Source organism: Neolamprologus brichardi, chromosome 22 (genome assembly GCF_056152115.1).
Source record: "Neolamprologus brichardi isolate AB-2024 chromosome 22, ASM5615211v1, whole genome shotgun sequence".
Lineage (NCBI taxonomy): Eukaryota > Metazoa > Chordata > Actinopteri > Cichliformes > Cichlidae > Neolamprologus > Neolamprologus brichardi.
In genome coordinates, this window is record NC_142124.1 from 28,604,880 (window position 1) to 28,632,848 (window position 27,969).

Genomic DNA, 27,969 nt, shown 5'->3' on the forward strand with positions numbered 1-27,969 from the left:
TTCTGATAAGTAAATATCCACCATGATATAGGAGGTAAAGGACAAAGTTTACGAATAATAAAATAAAATATGGCGAATTTAAGCGAGAAGTACCAGAAAATTACACAGGACAACGAACATGTGTCGTGTGTATTTCTGTTTTCGCTGGAGATGTGTTGTTCTTTACAGTTTTTCACTACTGGGCTCTCTCTCTCTCTCTCTCTCTGCTGTGCACGCGGTGCAACAGAGACAGGACGCGAGGGCACAGGCGCGTGCGCTTGTTGTGCGCTCTTTGTTTTATTGACGTGCGACTCCGTCGAATCACTTGAAAGGGGTCCACCTTTAAACGGAAACCTAGCCAATCTCCGGGTCGGAGAGGCGGGCTTTATGCAAATGTGTTGGCAAGGGAGACGCAGCGGTTCATTCATCTGCTTCCAGAGAGAGAGGTGAGTTAACGCGAAGGTTATTTTACATAAGGGAACAACTGTTTTGGAGCAAAACACCGCCGCGAGAATAGCTGGAAAGAAAAAGAGAGGCTTTTGTTTTCTGGCTGAAAGGAGCTTAATCTTCTTCCACGCGTTACAGGGTAAGTGGAGGACATTTATTTGGCATATTTGTAAATACTCTGTTTTCATCGTCATATTAACGTGCACAGGTAGTAGTGAAAATGTGTCAAATCTGCCTTTAATTTCTAAAAAGAGATTAAAACAAGAAGTCATTGACACTATTTTGCTGTTGGCTGTTATCCAGAAAGGATGAACTTAACTCTCTCCCCTGTTTGTATCACTGTGATAATTTGTCACTGCAAATGAATCAAAGTCGGTGTTTTAGGTAGACTGGACTGTATTTGTTGAGCAAATAGAGCTTCAAGTGTTTTGCTCAAGGACACTTGGGGCTGTAGAGGCAATTGAACTTGGGTCCACGTTTCCCTGTTCAAAACAAAAGAGGCACTCTGGTGATGACAGCAGTCATTATCACCCTGGCGTTTGTTACATTTGGTGAGTCATTTTTAAAGAATATGCTGTTTTCTTCTGCCTTTACCTGAAAATGCAGCTTTGGGAAGTCAGAGCTAGGATGCCCTTAATGCTGTAGGAGCAATAAGTGGCTGAACAAAATAAAGCTCCCTCCGTGTTTCAAGACTGAAACTGGACTCTGACTGTGTTCTGTTAATGGCTTGATATAAGCATGCAAAAGGTAGTTGCATATCCTGTTGTTTTTAGCGAATACATGGAGGCTCTGACTGCCCCCTGAGTGGATGGTTGCGCTAAATGTAACAAGTGCTGTATATCAGGAGTCAGTGTTTGTGTGTTTGTGTGTTTGCCAGAGAAAACTGTATCCATGAGTCATTTGTTGCTGACCTGTGAGAGTGCAGAGTGAGGCAGATATGGGTGATCAAAGCAGGCTGAGCTGGTGGTTTAGTTTTATCTACATAATTCAGTCCTCTGGATGATACCAGGACAATCAATAAGACCAGCTTTAAATTAGTGTGTGTGTGTGAGTGCTTGTTCACATCACTGGTGGCCTCCTGGGCTTCAAACAGTCAAATCACATGCATCAAAGTATTGCACCGTGTTTCTATCTGTATTTCTATTTCTATGATAAGTCTGCACATAATATATGGTGTTTGAGATAATTAAAAAAAATGCATTATTACATAAAAATAACAAGACACAAGCACATCTGTGATGGTATGGTTGTGGCAGTCACAAATAATTTTGGCTTTGCAGTCCTTTGGCTGCTGGCCTTTAACTGAGGAGCAGACCCACACGGTACACTTTCACTGCTCTGTTTTGTTTTTAAGTTTAAGATTTGAGTTTTTTTAATGCACCGATTGACGGGCCAGGGGCTGGGATCGGCCAGTTTCCAGCGTGGTTGGCCAGGACTGGTGACTAGCCAGTCAGGCTCATCTGTGTCCCATTATAAGCCATTTTGTTTCATTCATGTGCAACACACGCACAGCTGCACAGGTAAATAGTTGTGCTAACACTCACAGCCAAATGCCAACATAATATTAGTGTAAAAGTTTTATTGTAACTGCAGTTATAATGTTTTCCAAAGTAAACTGTCCAGAACCGCAAACCTAATACAAAACTTAAATCACCATTGCCCTGGCGAACATGGACATTTTAATAAGCCAACAAAGGCAAAGTTGCTAAAGCTATCCAAAGCACAGATTCAAACATGAGCCAGCACTGTGGGATCAACAGGTGTGAGGAAAATCATGGAGTCAAGTAGAAAAGGGGCGATGTGGTAAAGTTATAAACACACTGAAAAATAATGTAAGTAGCTGACTTTTGTTCTCTCTGCTGTTAGCCACCAAGACCCAGATGTGCATGGATGTTGTCATGGTCTCTAAAAAATGTCCCATTACTTCTAAATTTGTTCTTCAGGACTATGGAAAGATTTCTGAAAAATGAAAGGACACAGTTTCATAAGTGAAAGTTAGGGTTGCAATGATTCATCCTTTTCGAGTTCCACTAGGATACACATACGCTGACTTAGGCTAACTGCCGATAACAAGGACCAGTTTTATATTACAGTTTGTAATAAATTGGGAGCCATTCTGTATTTTTAATATTTAAAAAAAGGTTTTAAAGTTTTAAATTATATTTCGGTCTCATTGTGTGTAGCATGGTGAACTTATTAATACAGGCCTTTGGCCAGTCCAAACCTATGGCTTTTAGAGGTGTTGAGGTGAAAGTGTGTTCTTTCACTCTTCAACCATTTTTAGCTGTAAAGAGGCTTTTTATCCTTCATGTTTTGACCATTTCTCAACATTTAGATGCAAAGTCATCTTCTGCAGCTTCTGTCACACAGGTTTTTGCTCACTGGGTATCAATTTATGGTTAAATTGTCTTTAAGTATGTAAAGGAAAACACAAAATATAACACTTAAAAATATCTTGAACAATGCTGTGAAGCTCTGGCGTTTCACAGTATTTTCCTTATTTTCTCAACTATTCCGTTTTAATAATTACTGATTTACTTTTTTTCCTCGTATTTGTCTCCTTTTAAATGCAGAGAAGTAAAATAAATTCATACATTAAAATTTTTAACCCCTGGTCTAGATGATTTCAGTGTGACCTGCAGGTTTGTTCTCCCACTGTATTTAGAAGTCCGCTCCATTGAGCGACATGGGACTAACATTAGCATAAACACTGTATGCTGGAAGCCTCGTGGCATGGTTTTCTATGCCTGTGCAGCTCCTGTCGGTGTAATGTGTAGGTGGCTCGGTACTTTTGTTCAGATTAGCAGTTTGGTTGCAGTATCATTCGTTACATTGGTAGTCATTCAGTTGCTCACTCATAGTTTAGAAATGTATGACGTAGCTCAGTGGCTATTAACCACCATTATGCCAGTTGTTGCTACGAGTTGACATTTGACGGTCGCTAGTTGTGATAGGATATTCAATAATTTGCTATGTATTGAAGAAATTGTTGGATCTTTTGCCGTTGGCTTCTTCGGTCCTGTAGAAGAAGATCCGTCCTTATTGGTTTTTCTGGGAATCGGTGTACTACTAATGGATGGCTAAGTAAGCATCAAACATGTTCAACTGAATGGCACAGTTCCATAAATCAGCTCACGGCTACAATAGCTAGCTTTGAATGAGCATCAGAATAGCTGGGTGCATCCCTACGCACTGGTCTGGTGAAACACGGCAAAGGCCACCTTACAAAACATCTGATTGGCTCCTGCATCCGGTTCAAAGCATTAGGGGTATCCTGAAGTTGTATTTTTATCTGTCTGCCATCTTCGAACATGGCTTTCATTTTGATCTTAACTACACACTTGTAATGTTTCGTGACTGCATCTTACATGATTGTTATGTTTACATCACCCAAAGTACTTAAAAAAGTCCAGTAGGTGTCTCCAGGGCCACATGTTACCAGGATGACTTGTGGAAAGACAGAAAATTCACAAGGTGAAAACGGTATCAGCTACAGTACTGTGGCTGATTGCAAAACTGCCATGTTTGTTACTTCGCTTCAGAGCAATCCATAGCAGGGACATTTATTTTGATGTCCTTGTACTCATTACATAATAGGAGCAGCAGGCTGTTCCCTAAACATTTGGTAAGTTGATCACCTGATCTTTGCAGCATTGTTAAACACAGCCGAAGCGCCACTGTTATTTCCAACAGTGGGTGGAAAGAAGCTACAGTTACACACAACAGCTGACTGAGTGACAGATCACTGGATAGGAAAACACATTATTATCGTTACATGCTCTTCCCCCCCGGAAAGAATGACCTATTGATCCACTTTCTGTGTAGTACAATAATATCAGCTCGCAGGAACATGTTACACTACAATTTTCTGTATGTGACTGTTCATTTGAATGTGTTGTTTGTTTTTCCAGTGTCCTCCCCCCCCCCTTTTTTTTTTTCATGTCCTACATCTGTGGATAAAAGATGCACTGACCCCCCCCCCCCCCCACCTCCCCCCACACTTCCCCCTCTTTTTTATTCTCTCCCCTTGTATCACTTCCATTTTGTTGTAAGCCTGTGGCCAGGTGTACTGTGCATCTGTCTCATGCATCACTGGCTCAGTGTGTGCTTTGTGTTTGTGAGGGCGGCTGGCATGAGCTGCTGCATGCGCGTCTCTTGACTGATTGATTCGTCCATTCCTGTCTCGTGCTTTATTAGCCAGGGAGGCAGATGTTGCGGTAGAAAAAAATTACTGTGGCAAGGGAGTGGGGGGCACAGTCCTAGCTCCTGTCTGCTTCTGAATGGCTGACATTGGCTGAGGGAAAACAAAGGAATGTTGAGTGAAGGAGTTAGGTATTATTGATGAATAACTAATGAACACCCACAGTTACTAATGGACACCGCTGTTAGAGGCTCCCTCCCACACTTTAAAATAAGCAGTTTATGTGAGCCTTGATGCTAAAATTGTCCTTAGTTGTTAAAGTGTCTGACTCCTCTGTCTGTCAGCCATGTGATCGTCTCTTATCTGCACACAAACTTTCTACCCTTATTTTCATGTCCCTAAAAACATTTTTTGTGCACTTGGTCTCATAGGTGCTGATTAATTTCTGTGTTCAGGAAATCACACGTTGGTGGTGGAATCATGAGTCTTGCATGTGAAGGTTTTTTCCCTTTTTCATCTGTGAGTTATTAGTTATGTTAATTTGTAATTAATTACCACTATAAACTGTCTTTTGGGTCACACAGGCCTAGAGACTGGTTGGTGACTGCCTGTCAAACAGTGGTTGGTAGTGAACAATGTGAATTCTCTCAGTGGTTGCCAGTTGGTTGCTGTTGGATGAAATTAATCACAAAAAGTATGCAGTGCACTGAAAATATTCTTGTGATCGCTTTGATCATCAACAAATTGTTCAGATGCCGACTTGTCAGCAACAACTTGCCAACTGCTCTCTAATCAACAGTAAGACTGTGAATAATGCGATGCAAACTGGAAGTAGGGACCATTTTGTTGTGCCTTTTGAAATATTTTGGTTCAATTGTAAGATAAAATTTTTACTTTTAATATTCTCTGTTTTTGGTCAGACTTTTTCAATAGCTTAGAGAGTAAATGTCAAGTGTTTGCAGATCTGTCAGTATCTGCCATGCAAGCTCCAGGCGATCATGGCAATCTGCTAACGACCAATGCAGTTGCACTAGTCCCCTTATTCCTCCAAATCTGTCTAACTATTTCACAACTGAAAGAATTAAATAAAATTAAATTTTATTTATATATCACCAAATCACAACAAGAGTTGCCTTAAGGCGCTTTATATTGTAAGGTAGACTCTACAATAATACATACAGAGTAAAACCCAACAATCATACAACCCCCTGTGAGCAAGCACTTTGGCGACAGTGGGAAGGAAAAACTCCCTTTTAACAGGAAGAAACCTCCAGCAGAATCAGGCTCAGGGAGGGGCGGGGCCATCTGCTGGTTGACTGGTTGGGGGTGAGAGAAGGAAGACTCATAGGGGAATGTATGATTTTCTTTTCTACCTTTTTAAATGTTGGAATATTTTTATATGAACCTATCAATGAGGAAAATGACTAAGGAGGTATATATTGTGATATTCTGAGTTAGTGACAATCTTTTAAACAATAATTTGGCCACCGGGTACAGTAATGCCAATATTTTATATAATTTAATTATGAGTTTTTTTTTAAATATCTTTTGCTAAATCAAGAAAACAGATACATCTTGAGTATTACAAGTTATTCATCACACTGTTGAAACAGTTAACTAAATGTAAACACATTCAGCAAAAGTCCGACATATCAGAAAATGTATTTGTTGATACTTGCTGATACCAGTCAACAATGCTAATATCAGTTGATGCTGACATCCATCTGATTTAGTGGTGTACCCCTAAAAGTGACAGGCTGAAATGTGTTCACCAAGTATGATTTCCAATTATTTCTTGTATCCAAACTTAGAAAGTGTCTACCTTTAATAGTGGACAGCCATTCAGTTTAGTTTGTTCTATGTGGTTAAGGTCTATGCACATGTTTCAGGCTGAGCTAATTTTAAACGCTTTATATTCTGTTTAATCTACAGTGATAATTTATAAAATCGCATGTTTGTAGGAGCTGTCCTCTGATGACCACACATCTAAAAATAAACAGCTTTTAATAGTTAAATATGAATTAAAAATTAATATGATGTATTAGCAAAGTAGGTAGTTAAACATAGTTTAACACACACAGTTATTTCTCAGAGATATTATTCTTAATCTTCTTCATCTTCCTTGTTTTTTTGAACACAAGATGGCAGTGTCCCATGTCAGCTTCCAGTGAGAATTTTGGTACCTAAAAAGAGAGCTGCCTCAAGAACCTCCAACAAAGTCCAGTTGCAAAATATGCAAGAAAATGGTTCCATCGAAACATGAAAAGAACAAACTTATTTCATCACTTGAGGCAAAAACACCATCACATACTATCAGGTTATAAAGACAGACAAAGGGGGAAATATTAGCTACTGGTGACATGTGGCCCAAAAGTAAACAACAGTTTCCATATAGACAGAGAGAGAAGAGAGAGTACAAACCACAATATTTATCCCCACAGTTGCTGGAATACTTAAGACAACAATTATAGAAATAGACAACAACTAGTGCAGCAGTCAGAAATGAATCATCCAGACTTCAAAAAATGTGCAGCAATTGTGGCAATAAATAAAATACTGATCTTTTAGATATGATGGTAAAAGGTTAGATGAGAAAATGATTTATAAGGGTACATGCACACAGCTGTTTTGTCCCCTGTGTTTCTCCCCAGGCTTTCCTGGTCCTAAATTAGCATTTGAACAGTGTTGAGGTGAGCTGTGTTTCTGTCCTTGCTGCAGCACGTACCATGCTATGATATAACCTGATATGGAGATTAAATATGAGACTATATTTGTAGGAAACAACATGTCCTTTTATAATTGTAAGAAGTCATTTTGTGCCTTATATAAGAGACATTAACCTCTGCAATCCTGCTGTTGTGGGCTGTCTCTCCCTCAGTTTCTCTCCAGAGACGGAGATGTACCAAGGCCAATACACCTCCGCCGTTCGTCTGTGCCTCAGAATTTGCATTAAATGGGATTAATACCACTACATTAACTAAGTGCAAGATGAAATAGTCATTTCTGATGCCACTTGAAGGTGCCAGGGTTAATAACTTTTCTGGAAAATCCTGCTTACTAATAGTTCTTCTAAGATTTAGCTATGTAATGACACTCAAACATCATGGTCTGGGTTCATACCTCAAATGTTGGGTGCATGGTTTTAGTTCATAGCTCATTTTAAGGAATAGAGCTAGCATGCAGCTAGCTGACATTACATATAAAAGATGGCTGTACCCTCGAGCTAAGCATTTTTGCCACTGCCATCTTGGTTTTTTGGAACCAGATCTAACAAATAAGTGACAGATCTCACTGTGAAACTCTGTGCTTATTGGTTGATAGATTTATGCAGGGCAAGAAGTCTTTTTGCAACTACGAGATTTGTTTCCTTCGTTAAATATCATGCCTCTTTAAGGCACTTATATGTGGGCTTCACTTTTCAGTCCCAGAAGCTACACCCAACTTTTATGCTGTCTGTGTGTGGGCATTATCAATGTTTACATCCTGTTATGCTAGCCTTTTTTCATGGGTAGATGGACGTTTCCTTCTGCCCAGTGGTACGACTGAAGACCTTTCACACCTGAAGCCTGTGTGAATATTTTTGCGTTAAATATTTTTGGGACTCACCTATTTTTAATACAAACGTTCACACCGATCACGTAATTTCTCAGGAAGAATTTGCAGCATTTATAAACAGATCTGACCAATCAGTCACCTGCGTTCAGCCATATGTGTACTGAGTAAGTGCGCATCTGTTTCATTTCTCTCTTTGAGGGACAATAAAACCAGGAAATATCATCTGAGGCTCTGGATGAAGCTAATAAAGAAAAAAAAAAGAGAATGCAATACAGGTAAGTGCAAAAAGGCTACTGCAAGGAAAAAAATACCACTCTGATTGGAAGGACGACTAATATGCTTAAAAAGTTTAAACACAACATGTCGTTATTCTGAAGCTTATGTCAAAAAGGGCAGCAGAAAGCACAAATAACTTGTCAACTTTTCACATAGAGGACGATTAGCCTTTTTCCCCCTCCTCTAACATTTTATCATATGACTGCACGAGAATTGAATCAGTTTGGATGTTTTCCACAGTGTAATGGCCCTCTCTTCACTTCAGCAATATCTAATCAAAACACATCAGCATCACGCGGGATGTGGAAGACTCTGGTACATATTTAGATTTTCAATAAAATCACAGATCCAGCTCATATATCTGTCAGCCATTTCGTCAGGTCCAGTTGGCAGAGGGACTATTTCGATTGGCCGAAAGCCTCATTCTCCATTCCGGATGGTGGCTTGGCAGTGAGCTGGGCAACTGTTGTCAAGGCGACATATTGTTCAATTTCATTTTTGATGACTTGGTCTGCTGCCATAAAGACCATTCTGGTTGGGGTTTCTCATTCACATATCAATAGGAAGGCAGTCCATGTCTCATCGGACATCTCTGTCTTCTTTTATTCACTTCCTTTGCTTTCTCTATTGAAAAGAGACACACACACACACACACTGGACCGTGCAGTTCATAGGGAGGCTGGTATTGGACTGGTATGTGATTGATTGTTCCTCTATTGCTGCTACGGTCCATCGTACTTTTTCCACTCTCACAAAGGTTATTGCCACTGCAAACACTGAGCACACACACAGACACATACACACACACAGACAAAACTAAAGACTGTAAGAGAGCCCAGCTTGCCATTTTTGCTTCCTTTCCAACTCAATTACAGCTTTTGCCAGCTAATCATTTTCAGTCGCTGGGACACCAACACATTGTCCCCTCTGGGATCTGTTTGGTTAAAGCCAGCCCGCGCATGAGCCTCATCATAATGACTGTGTATTCACCCTTGTTTTGTTCCTTGTGTGTAGTCTCTTGGGCATCTGTGAAAAAAAATATTTGGACTCCATCAAAGAACTGTGTGAATTCAAATAAAGTATTTGAACAGCATCCCCATATGATATGGTCAATGCAGGCACTGAAGGTTCCTCTGCCTGTATTTAAGTGAAGCAAGAGAGCGATCAAAACATAAAAGAGAATTAGAAAAAAATATTTATATGTAAATGAATAAATAAATCTGTTTTTTGGGAAAACAATCGGCAGCCATGAAGGGTGAAAAGGTTTCACTAACGTGAAAACTAAAAAACTGCAGTTTCTTGAATGACCACTGGAGGCTGTCTCCCAAAGCTAGTCCCCATAGAGACGCCCAACTAAACAACACTGAAAAGCATGTTTACAGAACAGGACAAAATGAGCTATTGGTTTTAATTTTGGGTGAATTAATTTTTTTCATATTATTCTATTACAATAAAAATTCTTCCATTATTATTCTTCCATTGGCATGGCTGCTTTGACTGAGGTGTGCTGGTACAGGCAGCTGTAGCTGATTTCAGCATTGGATAGATAGAGTACCAAATCTGGGCATTTTGCCCTTGCATAGCAGCACCTGTCACGAATCGGCTGTGCGCAGCAGGCAGTAAACGACCCAAACGCACACTCATAGGCAGAACATGAACTCAAAACACAGCTTTATTTGCTGAGAATGGAAAATAATAACAAAAACATGGGAAAACGCACAACTGTGAGGGAGAACGCGACACTGAACGGAGGGAGGCAGAGGATTAAATACACAGTACAATGATGAGGGAACAGAAAACACATGGGGAACACAGTTGACACAAGTTAGACATGACGAGACCAGGGATGATAAACTAAACGCACTGAACATGGAACATATGACCTTCACAATAAAACAGGAAATGAAAGGACATAAGACTGAGAGAGGAGTGGAGGACGAGAGGGGACATGACGGGCCGGGGGACACAAGCGGTCACTTAAACACAGAGAGACACAGGGCAAAGACACAAGGGAGAACCTAATAATCCAAGAACTAAACAGGGACTGTGAGAAACTCCAAAATAGAATAACTATGACTATAAATGAACCTGAACATAAACCATAATACAAAATATTATCAAAACACACACAAATGACCCAGAACCGTGACAGCGCCATCCTGTTTGGGGCAACAGCAGACACTTCTAACTTGACTAGTGGTAAATCTGAGGTGTACACCAGTTTAGTTGCATAAAACAACTACTCTGACATAGGGCTGTTCGATATAACGATATATATTGGATGACAATATAAAAACGTCTATCGTTTCATTTTATGTTATCGTTTGTTTTGTGGTGTCGTAAAATAAACTGTTTACGGCAATATTTTTCCATCGTTTTGATGGTCACTGTAGTGGCTATATTAATTTCTTAAAGTTCTCTCTTTCTCTTATTTTTTATATAACCACACTACGGACGGACAAGTGTCTGTTTTTATGCGTTGTGGTTAGCAAAAACGATGGTGAAACCATCGCGTGTCCGCTTGTTTATTTTCCACATAAACCTTTCACAATAAAGCTCAAGATCCTGTTGAGACTTTTCAAAATAAACAGAATCACGTGAAAGAGCAGATTATTTACAGATGAGAAGCAAAAAAGAGCCGTCGGGTGCTAAAAAAGAAACCTTGGGCTCAAACGTTAGAACAGGCTTTTCCCCGCAGCACGCCGTGTAATAAATACTCACAAAGAAAACGGCGGGCGTTAAAACTTATGTCTAAAAATGTATCGTTTCATGCATCGGTTAAAACACTCGACTCCAGGTACATGACGCCCAGCTGGAAACACTTCACGCAAGTCGAGCTGCCCGAGATTCACATAATTTACAGAAAATGTTCAATTTTTGTGATTTATATCGTTACCGGGCGATAGATGTCTTATATCGGGATATGAGATTTTGGTCATATCGCACAGCCCTACTCTGACATTGCTCGTATGAGCTCTGCCTTTTGTGGACAGAAAAACTTTTTAAACTGACTGAGATGTACCAGTACTCTGTCATTGCTGGAGTTTGGTGTAGCTCATCGCTCCCTGGTGAGAACCCACTAGCAAAAAATACAAATAACCTATCAGAAGGCCAAGCAAATTATTTAAATAAATAACAATCATGGATGGATGCCTTTTCAGGATTTTAGAGATGGCCTGCTGTGTCACATTCTGATTTTCTGATCTAGATTATACTTCAGAAAAATCACTAAACAGAAGCTGAGGTTAATGTTCTCAGTCAAGGTTGAACCCCCCCCCCCCCCCCCCCCCCCCCCAAAAAAAAAAAAGAGTTTGGTTGATATGCATTAAAGAAGAATTCTCTCAGTGTAATGTTGACCCAAACACTAAAACTGACTTCTAACTAATCCCATCACTGTCACTACTGCTAGAGGAAGGCTTTATCAAATAAGAAAAGCTTATTTCAGGGCACTTGCTCAAACAGCTAACCCTGTTGGTTTTCTTGGGAGTACAGTTTCTTACTGCCATCTGATCTCACTCTGAGAAGCTTGGAGTGTAGCGCTTCAGTCATACATCAGTCTATACTTCTGCCTACTCCTTTTCAAACAACTGCATGGAATGATTTTATGAAACGTTGGTGAATGTATATGTTTGAAATAAAAAAGAAGTGAACTGAACTGAACTGTTTAACAGTTTATTCAGTCAGATAGATCATGCCATCATGCTGGGGAAACAAACACACACACACACACACACACTGAGTGTCCCCTGCATTTACTTAGTGTTTACTATCAGTCTGACAGCTGGAATGAACATGCATTAAGGCCCCTTCAGACTCAATAAGAAACACGTCTTTCTCTCTTGAATGGATGTTGGGACAATTTTCTACAAGCTCTTCTTAACTGCCTGATATCTCACATCTCTCTCCATCCTCCCATCTTTATCACCTTTTCTCTCCCCGTGGTTCTCCTTCTCTCTGTCTGTTGTCTTCTCTCTGAGAAGTGTGAATCCAGATTGAGTCATCCGCTCCAGTCTTTTCTACATGGAGCCTCTTCATTTTTCTTCTTCTCCTTTTTCTCTTCTGTCATTTTCGTGTCAGCGTGTGAGTGTCTGTAAGGGTAAGATTGTCAGTGTGTGATAGACCTAATAGGTCTGTGGTTGAAGCCGACATGTTTGCGTGTCTGTCTGCGTGTGCGTTTGCACTGTGTGTTGACGTGAATGGAATGTCGAAGACGTCATCATGCAGAACAACAGCATGTTGCCACACCAACTGATTTTTTAGCTAAGAGCTACAGAGCTGACTTTCTGGGCTGTACACTAGAGGGAAACAGCAGCATTTAGGCATTAAAACATACTCATATTAGTACATTAGGAGGTGATGCTGATTTCTCATTGAATAGGATCTTTTGTTAGGTTGTTAAGGATTTATTATGTCCCTCTGGAAACTGGTAATCTTGGATTCAGGATTCACTGATTAATCTGACTTGAAAAATTAGAAAGTCATTTAACAGTGTCTTTGCTTGCTAATGACATTCTCCATGGGGGTTTAGCACGTTGAGGAAAATTATTTGGTTGTTTGGTTCACCTTGTGTCTGCAGATGATGCTTTTTTTTTAAGTGACTCCCTGGTAACCAGCGGTTGCTAGATAAAAAGTATATTCCACTACAAGTTAGCGAGTGGTTCCTGGAGGTTGCTGGCAGTCACTCGTGTGAAATTGGTGAAATCATCCTTGCGATTGCTTTGGTTACTAGCAGGTCACCACAGTAACCAGTAGTTTGGAAGATGCTGACTCCATCACTCTGCAAACTAGGATGGAAACTGCAAACTGCAGTGAAACGGTGACGCAAACCACAAACCCAGACTGTTCCACTTCAAAGTAAAAGGTACGCGTTTTGAAATGTGTCGATTGGAACTCAGTCGCAACTGTGAAGGTGAACATTGTTCGGTACTGGTTACAGCTTGGAGAGTAAGTGGCAAGGGTTTCCTGACAAGTGGGTGTCTCCCCTGCAGACTTTTAAGGAGTGCATTAATCAGCTGGCAACTAAATAAATCACAAAATATTTTTTTGGTGCATCACCTTTGTGACACAGCCACAACGTCTAGGAGCCACTCACCAAAAAAAAAGCCCAAACAAAGTGCAGAAAATTAAAGTCCAAACCTAAAGATTCTCCAACTGCCACACCTCCAACTTCCTAATGTGGCCTTTGTAGGTCTGTTAACCTCAGATCAGTAACAACAAAGGAAACTGCATGGATTGGAAAGATACAGGAGACATCTGACAACACTGCGTATTATTATTATAATTAGTATAATATAATTATATTCTAATGATATTTTGAGAAAGTTTTGGCTGGCCAGGTTACAAGATGAGGAACTGACTGGAGAGGGAGCTGAATATTTTCTTGTTATTTATTGTCACAAATTATACATTTTTATTAATTTATTTAAGGAAATGTTGTTGTACCTTTTTTCAGGCGCACTTATGCACATGCACGCTCCCCCCGTCCCTGCTACCCGCCACAATCACAAACTAGTTGTCTAGGAAACACCGTAATCCCTGTTTAACATGCTGATGAAGAGTAACGATTTCTGTCTTAGTGTGCAGCTGTGTCATCCTAATCCACATTTGGTACCATTTTTGCGGCAGTGTTTCTGTCTCTGTGTTTGATGGGCACAGGTGTTGTTTTGGGCCAGGCACCGATCTTTGATTGATCAGTTATTTTGTAGTTAGTAGAGCAGCTGACCGCAGCAGCAGACCTTTTAAATCACTTAAGTGGGAAGTGAGTCCGGGGTGTGGAGTCTGTATTTCATGCATTCTTATGATTGCCTTTTTCTTTCTTCAAGTACAAATGGCACAGCCTTAAGCTCTCACATAAGCCTAACTAAGGCAGCCTAAACAAAAAAAGGACATGGGCGCCTGTTAATCTGTGTTCTCAGTCTTGGCTCTGCAGAAATCGGACTTATTTGCAATGAAAGGCGGCCTAAGCCAAGAAAAAGAAACACTGTAGCTCTCCATAACGTCCATTCCCAAAATCTCTGCCCCATTAGATCTCTGCTTCTGTAGGATGAGCTCAGAACACGAGAACCCAACCTCGAAATGATTACAGTGAACCCTAACGTTGTTTGTTTTTGTGAGTTGTGAGCCATATGTATTCTGATTCTTCTAGACGGAATAAGAATCCAGCGTCGTCGCTCGACTGACTAGTTTTTGCTTCTTGCCGTCTTTCTCTGGAAACTCTATTATCTGCTACATTTGCTTCACTAACAGAGGGATAAAAGCTCATCTTCCCCAGTAGGACCTGAGAAACAACACTCCAACTCTGTGGATTGTGTGTGTGTGGACACGCCTTGGAGCGTACAATCCAAAATAAATTGCTTGTGGCATAACTTGTTTTTTGTTGTCTTTGCTACCTTAGTCAGTGATGTACACATTTGTTCAATTAAACACTGAGTCATTTAGACTCAGACCGTTAAGAAAAAGTGTGCATATTCATTTAATGAACACCAAACTGACTATACCTTACTTTTCTGAAGCTAATTAAAGTTTTGTGTGTGTGCTGACCTGGATATTTTGAAGGTTATTATAAGTTGCAGAGACCTCTGTCAGTTGGTTTGCATTACTCAGTGCTCCCTACATAATTAATATTATTATTGTTGATACTTGTTTTTATTATTTAAAGTGCTTTGCATCTCTGCACACAGTGGAAAAACTCACCTGTTCTCACATGAATGTAATGGCAAGGCAGTACTGAATTTTAGATGGCAGTAGGAGCGTGGATCACTTATGACTGAGCAGCTCAGGCGTTACTTTCAGGTGTTTCAGGTGAGAGCAGTGCACAAGCACCACGTATTATTCATGTTAAGCTGTATCTCAGTTGCAGTACCATGTTTTATGCTTGTTTTAGCTGCAACATTTTTAATGTTATAAAAGGAAACAGATAGCTTGAGCTAGCTTTTAATAGAGAACGTGGGCATGCTGAGCATGCTAGCTGCAGAGTGTTACTGCAACGTTTTGCCGATTTGAGATACGAGACTGAAATAATCTGGCTAATTTGTTTTTTTGTTGCTGTTTTTTGTCAGTGAACAGTCTTCACATTTTATGTTGTGCAGTGCTTATCGCTGCTATTCTTAGTTGTTGTGCTTACTCAAGTGTTACTGGCTGATGCAAATGAGCTCAGAGTAACAGCCAGCTGCCAGCTGATGGTAACACCAGACAGCCTGTTTTGTGTTATAGATAAATAAACACCACTGCACACCTACAGTGATATATGACCAGCGGGTGCAGAGTGTCCATTTGAATGGAAAATTATGGAAATGGACATATCAACGTGTTTAAGCTGAAATATTGTGCTGTTTCGAGAAAAAAAATATTTGCTCATCAACACGTCTAAAAATCAGCAAAAACCTGCATCTACAAATCATTGAAACAGTTTCAGAATAATGTTCGTTAGCACAATATTGTGAAGACTTCAGTATCTCTTGTGAATATATCATCATGTACAGTGCTTATTATAATCAAAAGATTCAAAGAATCTGGAGGAATCGGTGGGCTTCAACTTCTGAAAAGCTATCATCAATGCTGATAGGTATACACGGGGTTTTAGAGAAACATGCTCTCACTGAGATGACCCTTTTTTCAGAGAAGGCCTTGTATATTTCAGCAACACAATGCTGAACTGCATACTGCATCACTTACAACAGCATGGCATTATAGTAGAAGAGCCACTGAGACTGCAGGCAGTGGTGCTGAACTGCCTGCAGTCTCAGGGGGTTTCAGATTGAAAACAATTTGAGAATCACGAAATGCAACATAAGTTAAAATGTGACCCAGGACTGTGGAGCAGCTAGAAATCAGGACAGAGCAAAATCCCAAAAGTCCAGCAGCTGCTGTCCTCGGTTCCCAGATGTTTATGTACTGTTAATAAAAGAGAGAATGCTACACGGTGACCCTTAGACACGTTGCTCCATTCAAACTCAAAATGACCTTATACTTTCTTTAAAAGTCTTTTTTCAGTATGTTTTCTACATTCTGTGTAAATGAAACGCAGGTTTATGAGAGTTTACATTTCATACACTGTCCCAATTTTGGTGAAATTGGCATTGTACTCTAAAGGTTAAAGCAACTCTAAACTAAAAAAGTCAAAGGTGTCTGCATTGCTGAGTATATGTAGAGAGGAGCAGTAAAAGGTAACACCTCAGTGTCTTCAATTGCTCCTACAATAATGAATCCTTTTTACAGCCTTCCTTTTCTCTTTGACAGCTGTTAAGAGAATTCCTTTTTGCTTTTTAACCTGATAAGATGACAGCCACCCTTTTCAAAGCGGGGTAATGCTAAAACAACCTGTCACCTATTGACGTCCCTCATTACTTTTTCTCTGCTCTACAGCACTTTCACCTTGTCACAGCTATGCAGAGTCTAAAATATTTCTGCAGTTTGCAGTGATTTGGGGTTCAGTGGCCTCTTCCTGTATGACTCACTGCTATAAAGTAAGACAAGATGATATTTCAGCCATTACACTGACCTCACACTCTGAGGATTTTGTGGCCACTTGGCTGTGGCAGTATTGGCTGTGTCCTGGTGTCAGAGTGTGAAAACTGTCAGACAGGGCCATGAGTCAGGAATGGCGTCACGAAGGCACTGCAGTGGTCCTCTGTGGTGTGAATATGTGCTCGGAGATGGGAGTAATGGGCCATTTTATGGCCAATATAGCGGAGATGCTGTCATGGGCTTAGCTCACATTAGGTGATCATGGAGGTGCTGCAGAATGATATCAGTCATTATGGGAATGGAAAGTTCTCTAGTACTGTGTATAGGTTTGTTATATATTTCCTCTGCTATAACTTTCTATTCAGTACTTCATTAACATAGAAACCACCTTCAGTTAGTTACACATTTCTGCGTAATTGTACACGGTAATCTAACTTTGCTAGACAAACAATACAGTTTAATCGTTTAATCGTAATTTGGTGTTACAAATTATATACATAGTCAATATAAATAGGGATGCTAGCCTCTTGCTAACATTAGCACTACTGTAGAGAAATGTCAAAACAGACCACTAGCAGTAATTTCCACTTACTGAATGTGTCTCCTCATTGGTGACGACAACTTAACTTCTATTTTATATGTCCACTTTTACTTAACTTATTTTAGTAGCATGTGGAGAATAGCATTTGTTCTAGGAGGCCAATCAAGCTTAGCTCTGTCGCTAATCAGCCGATCCCCATGTTAGCTCACATAAGCTGATGGCTCAGCTAATACCCTTCTCTATTGGGAATTCATATATAATGCATGCTTTAGCCCGACGGCAGCTCATGCTGTCTTGCAAGGCACTTTGCAACCCACCCCCACTTTAGCTGCTCAGCTAAATCAATTTAATCTGTTGCCATTGACTTGTTTTATTTGTCTTAGGGTCCTGCTACTGACTCAGAACACAGTCATGGTGCCAGAAATAAATGATTACATAACAAAACAAATAAGAATGACAAATGAAATGTGTTTAAAAAGTAATCTTTAAGGATTAGGCACAGTGTATTCCTGTGACCATGTAAAAGTGCTGTAGCACAGAGAAAAAGCAACAGTGGACGCCAATAATTGACAGGTTGTTTTAGCGTTACCCTGCTTTGAATGGAGTAGCTGTCATCTTATCAAGTCAAAAAGCAAAAATGAATCCTCTTATTGCTGTCAAAGAGCAGGAACAGGAAAAGATAATAAAAAGCAGGAGCCTTAACACTAAACTGAATAAGGTTGATGTTTATCCTTTTATTGCAGTTCTCTACATTTACTGTGCACTGTGGACATCTTTGAATATATTTATTTTTCAATAGCTTTAATCTGTGGAGTGGTTATAATTGAATTCAGCATGTGTCAATTACGAGAGCAATTTTAAGGCATTTCCTGTGTTGTGGACGGGTTTATTTTGGTTTCCGACAGCTCTTTTGTATTCCCATAGAGGCCCACACATGCGAATTAATACCGTTTATAAAGTGCATATGCAAATATTATAATTGCCAAGTACTTTGCGACAAATAGATTAAACAGCAACATAATTAGCTACCTCTTAAGTGAGTCTCCACGGATTTTAACTCCACACTTGGACTGCTGCTGGTAGTCCTTGTTTCGTCTGCAACCTCTTTGAACTCTTTATAGCGGCATATAAACGAGTCCATCTGCTGCATGTTTCCTAAGAGTGCTAGAACTAAGTGCTAAAGTCACATATACACACATATATTGTGCAAATCTCTGTTGCTTTATTGTTAGCATTAAACTTCAGCAGCTCAATTGAGGCTAGAATAAATGACAGCTGCAAGTGGTTAGACTGACTAAAAATTTAATAAAATCTTCTTTTTAATTCAGGATATAAACATAAGCCACTTAGCCAACCCAGTATCACTGCAGAACATGTAATAGACATGCATGCAGAACTTGCATTACTGCATGAAGAACTTGGATTACCATCAGGGGGAGATAATATATTTAACCTCCTAGGACGTGGTGTCCACATATGTGGACATCACATTTTGGGTTATTTAGACCAAAATACTCAACTTTGCTCTTCAAGGGCCTGATATCCACTTACAAGGACATTATACTGCTACTATCGAAATTTTAAACGACTATCCTCAAATCAGGTAAAAAAAAAAATCTGGTAATTCTTTGTTTTTACATTCATTGGGTCCCAATCAGCCCAAATATCAAAGAGAAATAAAAGATGCATGCCGTGGAAGAGTTCGGGTCTTAAGAGGTTAAAGCCAAGAAGTTGGTAGTGAGCAGAAATGGTTAAGCTAGGTGCTTAAATGCATATACTTATAAATCCCTCTGCTGTTACTGCAGCTTCCTGCAACTTCTGCATGCGGGTACATGTAACACTTTGGAGAGGCAAAGTGTGGACACTATGGACCGCCATGTGTATTACATGCTTTACCGCAATATTGGGTTGTAATAGTAATATTGGGAGAGCACTAATTAACAATAAACTGCAGTGGTCCCAAAGCAGAGCCTTGGGGCTTTTTTTGTTGATTTACCGCCTGTACAACACTGAATTGCCTTATTACTTCAGTACATGTGCCCTATACTATGCAGTGATTTTATTCAGGGTACATTTCTGTTATCTAGATTTACTTAACCTAACATTGGTGATCAGGAGTCGGGAGTCGTGTGATCAAGTGGTCGCACGAAGCTGGTTATCAGCTCACTAAGCTAACACAGGTTTCCCCTGCACGTTCACACTAAAGGGTTGCATCTGACCAATCACAAAAGGGCCTTTCACGGATCCTATGACTCTTTTTCCACAGAAAATGATCCCTGAGTGCCACCTACTCCAGAGATGTTATCAAATGTTGATAAAAATCTCAAAGAGCATAAAAATATAATATGCAAGACAGGTGTAAAAAGGATGAAATAAATGCCACAGAAAGTTCTTCAGTTAATCTGGTGATTAACTGATAATACAAATTTCATATAAGGTGAGCAAATATAGTGTAGGTGTTCTGTTTTAGGATCAGATATTAAGGCTTATATAACATTAAAATTGTTGTAAAATTGTTTGGTGCCAACAGAAGGAATAAAGATGAATCTAAAAATCTATATTATTTATTTCTGATGCTCATGAGGGAAACACGATATTAAGAACTTTAGACCTTCTTACTGTTCACGCATGAAGGTCTGAGGAATCTACCAGGAATGGTGACGCTATTTTCTGGAGAATTGATTGGTCATCAGTCAGTGATTTCATACCTGTTGATCCCTAATCTAGATGTTCACAGCATAAATTACCATGGCAAATTATCCTGATTAGAACTGAACCGCCCTCGTAGGATTAACTGTAAAGTTATCTGGATAAGCCAAAATCTGTCTTCACAGGGCTTCTGATCTAAGCTTAAGTCAGAGTATTAAACGTCATTGATATAAACTAAAAGCAGAAGTTCCAAAGCATTAAATCTAAAACCAAACAGGAATAATATCAATATTTAGATAGTAAGACACACTAAGATGAATGGAATCAAACTGTCTTAAAAAAATAATGATCAACTTTTTAAGCAAGAGGAATATAAATAAACGATTACTGTGTGACAGAGCGCCATGCTAAGATGATTTATGTTGACATGCAAAGCCACAGGAAGGCAGCAGGCCTTTCTCTGAGTTTGGCTGTGTGTAAGTAATTCCTTGTTTGCATCCATCCTCAGAGACCGAGCTTGTTGCAAGTGCTCAGGGGCATCACTGCTATTGCTGTTGTTTCTGCAGCACCTGTGTGGTCACCCTCCCGCTCTCTCTTTCTCTCTGCTTCTCTTCAACAGAGGTGAGGCATCATGGGGAAACACAACAGCAAGCTGGCTCCAGAGGTCCTGGATGACCTGACCAAGAACACTGAATTCAATGAGGCAGAGCTCAAGCAGTGGTACAAGGGCTTCCTTAAAGACTGTCCCTCTGGCATTCTGAACCTGGAGGAGTTTCAGCAGCTCTATGTCAAGGTGAGAGTAAGCCGTCTCAAGCATTGCCTCCTCATTCTCTCCCCATAGTTATATAAAGAAAAAAAGTTACATCTGAGATGACTCATAGCATTGTTGTGCTGTTATATAGAAAGCCTTTGTTACTGAGGCTGACTAATCAATTGTTGAGTGCACATAAAGGAGGAGGAGCCTGTATTAATGCCTCTGTTGCTGCCTAAAACTGCCTCCAAAAATATTTGGAGCTTTCAAAATGCCACAGTGCCGCAAAGAGGCCTGCTGATTTTTCATTGGTTGGATGGGGAAAAGATATTTTTAAATCAATTTTGCATATCCTCTCAGGCTCATTCACTCCCACTCCCACTTTTAAAGGGCACAGAAAACAACTGCAGTTTGTACGGATAATCTCTCCAAAGTTCTGCTGGCAGAAGGAGGAAAAAAATCCTTTAATAAGCATCAGGTCATTGCTAACAGGTCTTCCATGGGTCTCTTACAGCCAGCTACCGACATCCTTTAAAAAATATTATAAAATATGTTCTTAGTCAGTGCTGGAAAGGTAAATGCTGCATTTGCAAATTGCACTTTGTGTGTACGTGGCCAAAGAAAAAAAAATGAGGCTAATTTTCAAGCAATTAATGCTTAAAATCAGAGCTGTAATTGCTGCTCAGTTTGGTGTACGGTTTAGTCCATATTATAATCATAATCGTATTTATACACTGACAGCTTTTGTTATTTTAGCAGTTTAGTGAAACATATTAAGAGTTTTATGTATATGAGGGGTTAAGTGCAGACTCCAGGTTTGAGCTGTTGAACAGAAGTATTGCATTAACTGTATATTTGGGGCTCTGTGACTTTTGTCTTCAGTAATTTAAATTTATGGCTGAGATCAGGTTGAGTTTAGGTGACTCACTTGACTGCTGCAAAATATTCAACTCCTTTACCTTCAAACACTCGTGGGTTTCATCCAGTTTGTTTGAATCGCTGTCAAAGGGTCATCACTGTGAGGTGACATCTTATTAATTCTGCTGCATTTGGCTGAATTTTAGCTTTGGTATTGGCACTTACAGATTGTACCACATCAACCTCCTAACTTACATGAGCACGACTGAACAAAACAAGAATTGAACAAAATATACTTTTCTTTACTTGGAAGAAAAGCTCTCCATAAAGTTTGTCTTCTGTGGATGTCGAGCACTTGCACTTTACATTATTTTATCATGGTGGTTTTATTGCACCCAGGATACTCCACACTAGAGATTTACCCACTCCTAATGTCCCTGCTGTCTCTCTGATGGACTTGTCTTGTTATGGAGGTTTAGGGATGTCTGTTTTACTTATGCTGAGAGTGCATTTGATTACAGCAGTGGCGTCAAGACAAAAGTACTACACTAACATCATAGCCCAAATCTGTCTATGTAACAGACTTTGAATGAGTTTACTCATTGAGATGTGCTTTTAAGCCCACATTCATGATCTACCTTTAACTTAAATAGGTTTCGGTATATAGCTAAAACAATGTTGGCCTTGTTACTCAAAAAAAGTAATGTATTTGATGTGACTTATTACTTTTCTCAAAGGTAATGCAGTATGTTGCTTAGGGCTGTTTGATATAACGATATATATCGGATGACGATATAAAAACGTCTATCGTTTCATTTTATGTTATCGTTTGTTTCGTGGTGTCGCAAAATAAACGGTTTATGGGAATATTTTTTCATCCTTTTGATGGTCACTGTAGTGGCTATATTAATTTCTTCTTTCTCTATTTCTCTTATATTTAATATAACCACACTACTGACGGACAAGCGCCTGTTTTTATGCGTCGTGGTTAGCAACAACGACGGTAACAGCATCGTGTGTCCGCTTGTTTATGTTCCACATAAACCTTTCACAATAAAGCTCAAGATCCTGTTGAGACTTTTCAAAATAAACAGAATCAAGAAAGAGCAGATTATTTACAGATGAGAAGCAAAAAAGAGCCGTCGGGTGCTAAAAAAGAAACCTTAGACTCAAACGTTAGAACAGGCTTTTCCCCGCAGCACGCCGTGTAATAAATACTCACAAAGAAAACGGCGGGCGTTACAATTTATGTCTAAAAATGTATCGTTTCATGCATCGGTTAAAACACTCGACTCCAGCTACATGACGCCCAGCTGGAAACACTTCACGCAAGTCGAGCTGCCCGAGAGTCACATAATTTACAGAAAATGTTCAATTTTTGTGATTTATATCGTTATTGGGACAATAGAATTCTTATATCAGGATATGAGATTTTGGTCATATTGCACAGCCCTAATGTTGCTTATTTACTTGTCGGAGAAAGTTGTTACATTACTTTGGCATTAGTCCGTAAAAGTAACATGCTAGTACTTTTAATGTTTTATACACAGCACTAGCTAAAACTCAAAAAGATGAGTCTGTGTCCAAAACTCATCTTTTTGAGTTTTGGACACAAAAATATACACAAATACAAAATTTTACAGCAAATTTATTTATTGAAATTAAAAAAAAAAAAAATGCATGATTTTAAACATTAAAATAATGTAAAACAAAAGTAAGGCATGTAGGGTTGGTTAAACCTTTAGGCATTTTTTAGGGTACTGAACATATTGGTTCTACCAAGTAAACAGTGAGATTAAATCAGTCAATTGCAAATTAAATGATGGGTAAGCTTTTGTCGCCTGACACTGTCACCTTTGTTTTCAGAGCAAGTACAGTATAGAAAAAAGGGGTATCATTTGGTACTGGTACCAAAGGGAATATACCAGTACCAGTACTGGTTGAGAGATGAATGCTACTCTACCCTAAAGTAACATTAATGATCTTCAGCAGCCATGCTGTACTGCATTTGTTTATTCATCAAGGATAGTATATACTTCAACATTTAACAGTTGAACCTAAAGTGGCCAATGCGATCAATGTAAAATACCACAAATGTCTCATTGCAAACTTTTGTTTTTCTCATTTTTAAACTGCAGTTTTTCCCATATGGTGATGCTTCCAAGTTTGCTCAACATGCGTTTCGGACGTTTGACAAAAATGGCGATGGGACCATCGACTTCAGAGAGTTCATTTGCGCCCTGTCCATCACCTCCAGGGGTAGCTTTGAGCAGAAACTCAACTGGGCCTTCAACATGTACGATCTAGATGGAGATGGAAAGATCACACGCATGGAGATGCTGGAGATCATCGAGGTGTGTCTGTGTTAAAAATAAACTGTTAATTGTATTTAAGGCAAAATCGAGCATTATTTTCCCTTTTTTGCCCTCTGCAGGCCATCTACAAGATGGTAGGCACAGTGATCATGATGCGTATGAACGAGGACGGGCTTACCCCTCAGCAGCGTGTAGACAAGATCTTCTCCAAGATGGACAAGGACCAGAACGATGAGATCACCTTGGAAGAGTTTAAAGAGGCGGCCAAATCCGACCCTTCCATTGTCCTACTGCTGCAGTGTGACATGCAGAAGTAGACTGGGAGGGGTGGAGAAACAGAGCGAGGGTAATAGAGTTGAACTGAAATTAGAGAAGGAAGGAGGCTGAGAGAACAGTGAAGCAGGAGGAGAAAGGGAGGGATGCTGCTAGAGAGAGGAGGAGGAGAAGGAGAGAGGCAGGGAATCTTTCTTTCTCCCTTTCTCTGATGTAGTGATATCTGGAAATAAGCCATGTTTGGAACACGGACCCCCTGATTGATGCCATTCTTTTATCCTGGCTGCCCTGCTGTGCAGCTCTCCTGAAGCACTTCTGCTTCAGTCCAGCTGAGCGTCTTTATAAATTCAGCCCGATCTGTGGAAAGTGGAAATCCCTCCAGCTCTGTTTAGCGCAGATCAAAGAAATAAAATACAGATTTACATAGGAAATAGTCTCAGTCAGATGTTCATGCTGTCAGGCTATGTGCCTAGTGTGCGATATTACAAGGCTGCACCACAACTGAAGTATAAAGATCACATCATTTTTTAATCTGCTTTTTTATTTGTGTAACATGTACACTGTTTTCAAGACTTACAACATGTAAATGTAAAGTAGCTTACTTCCAAATTATGTAAGCTAACTAATAATATTGACATCACTATAGATGTGTCCAAATTCATGGCTGCATCCTCCTGAGGACCCGGCCTTCGCGGTCTACGTGGGGCGGGTCCTCAGAAGGTCGGGTAGCCCGTAAGCAAACGTAAAATTGGACCGTCTAGCCTTCAGATTTGCGTCACCGCTGTCTCGGTGGAGTTTAATAAACTCAGCTGTCTGCTCCTTCCTATCTAAAATATAACAGGACACTGGTGTAAATTCTCGACCATCTCACACTTCTGTTTAATCGGTTTTCTGTTTGACGTTTATTCAGCTGTGTGAAAACCACCCGGGGGATTAAAAAAGTTTTTTTATCTAATCTAATAACTTTAATCTCAGACAAACCGATTTACTCACGAACAAATAAAACACTGAAAAAAGCCAAACAATAACATTTTTAGGTTGTCTAAGTGACTTACATATTACGTTTAACCTGAGTAGCGAAAGACCGCGGTGATCTGAAAATGATGTGCCGGGATTTTGTCGTTCTCGGGGGCTTCAGTGACCCTCGAGCTTCCGGCTAGCTATCGAGCTGTTGGGTAACAGACGTCTCTGAAAACGTCGAAGCACTTTTGCAAACGTGATATCCTGATAAACCGAGCAGATATTTCTCGCCTGAAAATATGTTAAAAGTTTATTTTGTGACCCAGAAAGAGTAATAAGAGTAATATTAAAAACTTAGTAGCGGCCGCCATTGTTGAAAACTCGAATTGGCTGGGCCGTGCTATGAATTCTTGGATATGGTGGGCCACGAAGGACACACCCGACCCATCCTTCAAATTTGGGGAAAATGAGAACGCATTTGTCAGCTGCATTCAGAGGAGTCTACGATTTTGGACAGCTTTCGTCGCGTCGCTGTGACATAATCAGCCTACAAATGCGGCCTCAGGAGGATGCAGCCCATGAATTTGGACACCCCCTCTTATAAGTCAAGAGATGCTAGCTTAGCATAGCATGTAAACTGATAACCAGGGAAACAGCTAGCCTGGTTGCAGTTTTATGACCAACTCTTAGAACGAAATAGAATACAACACAAACTCCATATTAGGCCTTGAGGCGCCTTGAGGCGACATTTGTTGTGATTTGGCGCTATATAAATAAAATTGAATTGAATTGAATTGATAACAAAAAACTAAAGTGTCTTATTTTGCTAGAGGCAATATTAGTAAGCAAGCAAGCAAGCTACAGTTAACTAGCTGGGTCCCAAGCACAAATACACAACATGAATAACTTAATCTGCAGTAATGGTTAACACAGAGGTGGTTAGCTGGCTACCTAGCTTTGGTTTCCAAGTGTTACTTGTACGGATGTACAAGATGGACTTAAGGTTCAGCAAGGACATTCGAATTCTAAGTTTGCAATGATTGGAATGATTTATTCTAGTTCACTGATTCTTAAATCAATGAACTACAAAACATCCTTCCTAAGAAAAATGTACAGTTACTGCCACTCTGGGAAGGGGGCAGGGGGGAAGCAGCGGCTTTGCTCATGCGCGATTCATTTGCAGTTTGTAGTGTAGGGGTGAATATCTCCTGCTCTGACATCAGCTGAGGGGGACTGCTGCGTGAGGACTACCTGCCGCCAAAGGCGAGGTGCCCACGGCAGCACCCGCTGCTTGTTGAGAGTAAGAGCGATACGTGCTTTCACGTGGAAAAGTCGTCATAAGTCTCCAATAACACCAGAAAAAGTTGCCAGATTTGTCGCTAGTTGCTTTTTGGAAAAAAAGTCGCTAAGGGGGTCTGAAAACTCGCTAAATATAGCAACAAAGTCGCTAAGTTGGCAACACTGCCCCTGAGTCTTTTTTGCTATGCTAAGTGTTGCATGGCCCCAGCTTACCCTAGAGACATTAGAGGGGTATTAAATGAGCACAGGGTGAATAGTGGTGCAGTAGTTAGCACTTCACATCGCTCCTGTTGGGGCCATCCTGTGTGGCTTCTCTTAAGGTACTCTGACTTCCTCCCACAGTCAGTGGTTGTTCTGTGTTGGTCATAGGTGCAAATGTGAGTGTCACTGGTTGTCTGTCTCAATGTTTTTGCTCCGTAATAGTCTAGCAACATGTGCAGGGTGTGCCCTAAGATAACTGGAATAGACTCTAGTCCTCCCATGAACCTCAGTTGGATAAGTGGTTAAGAAAGTGGGTGAAAAAATTAAAATGTTGCTTTAATATCTAATTAGATCCAAGTATAAGCTCTGCCAACAGCTCAACAGTCCATGTTTAGATGATATACTCTATGGGCTGTTTTGTCTTATATTAGACCAACAAGGACCCGTTGAACATTAAGAAAGATGTTATGTGTTGCTAGAGGGAGAGAGAGTTGTGTAAATGAAAGGTACTCTGTGTGTTTGTCTTTTGTGATGTCTCTATGTGTGTATATGAATTCTAGTATATGTTTGTTCAGAGCACACTTCATAAAGCCAGGTCAAACCACCTTGTCTGCAGGTGTTTGTGCATGAATGTGCTGCAGCAACCATTAGTCCTTTTACAGCCAAACACACAGCCAGTTATATGGCAGTTGTAACACATTACAGCACAGTGTCCACAAGCTTTACTCTTTAAATATGAGGCAGGGAGGTGATTTGAGTCTCAGCATGGTGAGGCATACTGATGTACTGCTCAGTGACTTGTGGATGCATCTAAAAGTTTTCCACATTCGATTTAAAAAATCAATATGTAATCAGAAAGGTTAACATACATTATGTTTTCATAAAAGGTTAATAATCAAGTTAAACTTAATTTTATCTTCCAGATAATATAATCAGACCTTTCTTGAGCAGGTGCTCCCTTCATGGCCTGCTTTATAATTATTTTATGCAATGATGTCTTGACAACTGACAGTTACATTAGCCTGCCATTTGCTACCATGTGTAGAAATATAAGATATTTTTATGGTTTCTATTAGCTCTCTGATGGCAAGGGTTTTTTTACAGCCAGAAATATGCATGTGCTCTTTTGGTGCATATTTCTCTGTAATTATCACTCTTAATGGCTACAATCATTGTAGAAAATAACTTCTTCTGGTATTTTTTTGTTTTTTAGAGTAAAAAAATCCCAAATCTTTGCTTACCTGTTTAATCAGGACCT

The 27,969-nt window shown here is 39.9% G+C and overlaps 1 protein-coding gene across 1 annotated transcript; it reads left to right on the forward strand.

Moving 5' to 3' along the window:
* Positions 1-421: 421 nt before the first annotated feature.
* LOC102793415 (hippocalcin-like protein 4) lies at positions 422-24,974 on the forward strand. Its single transcript, XM_006806044.2, has 4 exons — positions 422-565; positions 20,674-20,847; positions 23,802-24,017; positions 24,098-24,974. The coding sequence occupies exons 2-4, from the start codon at positions 20,686-20,688 to the stop codon at positions 24,293-24,295; spliced, it is 576 nt and encodes a 191-aa protein (XP_006806107.1). The 5' UTR covers positions 422-565; positions 20,674-20,685; the 3' UTR covers positions 24,296-24,974.
* Positions 24,975-27,969: the final 2,995 nt, after the last annotated feature.

Coding starts and splice junctions, on each gene's coding strand:
- LOC102793415 (XM_006806044.2), top strand. CDS start 20,686: ATGGGGAAACACAACAGCAAGCTGGCTCCAGAGGTCCTGGATGACCTG. Junction 20,848..23,801: donor TTCAGCAGCTCTATGTCAAG/GTGAGAGTAAGC, acceptor TTTAAACTGCAG/TTTTTCCCATATGGTGATGC. Junction 24,018..24,097: donor AGATGCTGGAGATCATCGAG/GTGTGTCTGTGT, acceptor TGCCCTCTGCAG/GCCATCTACAAGATGGTAGG.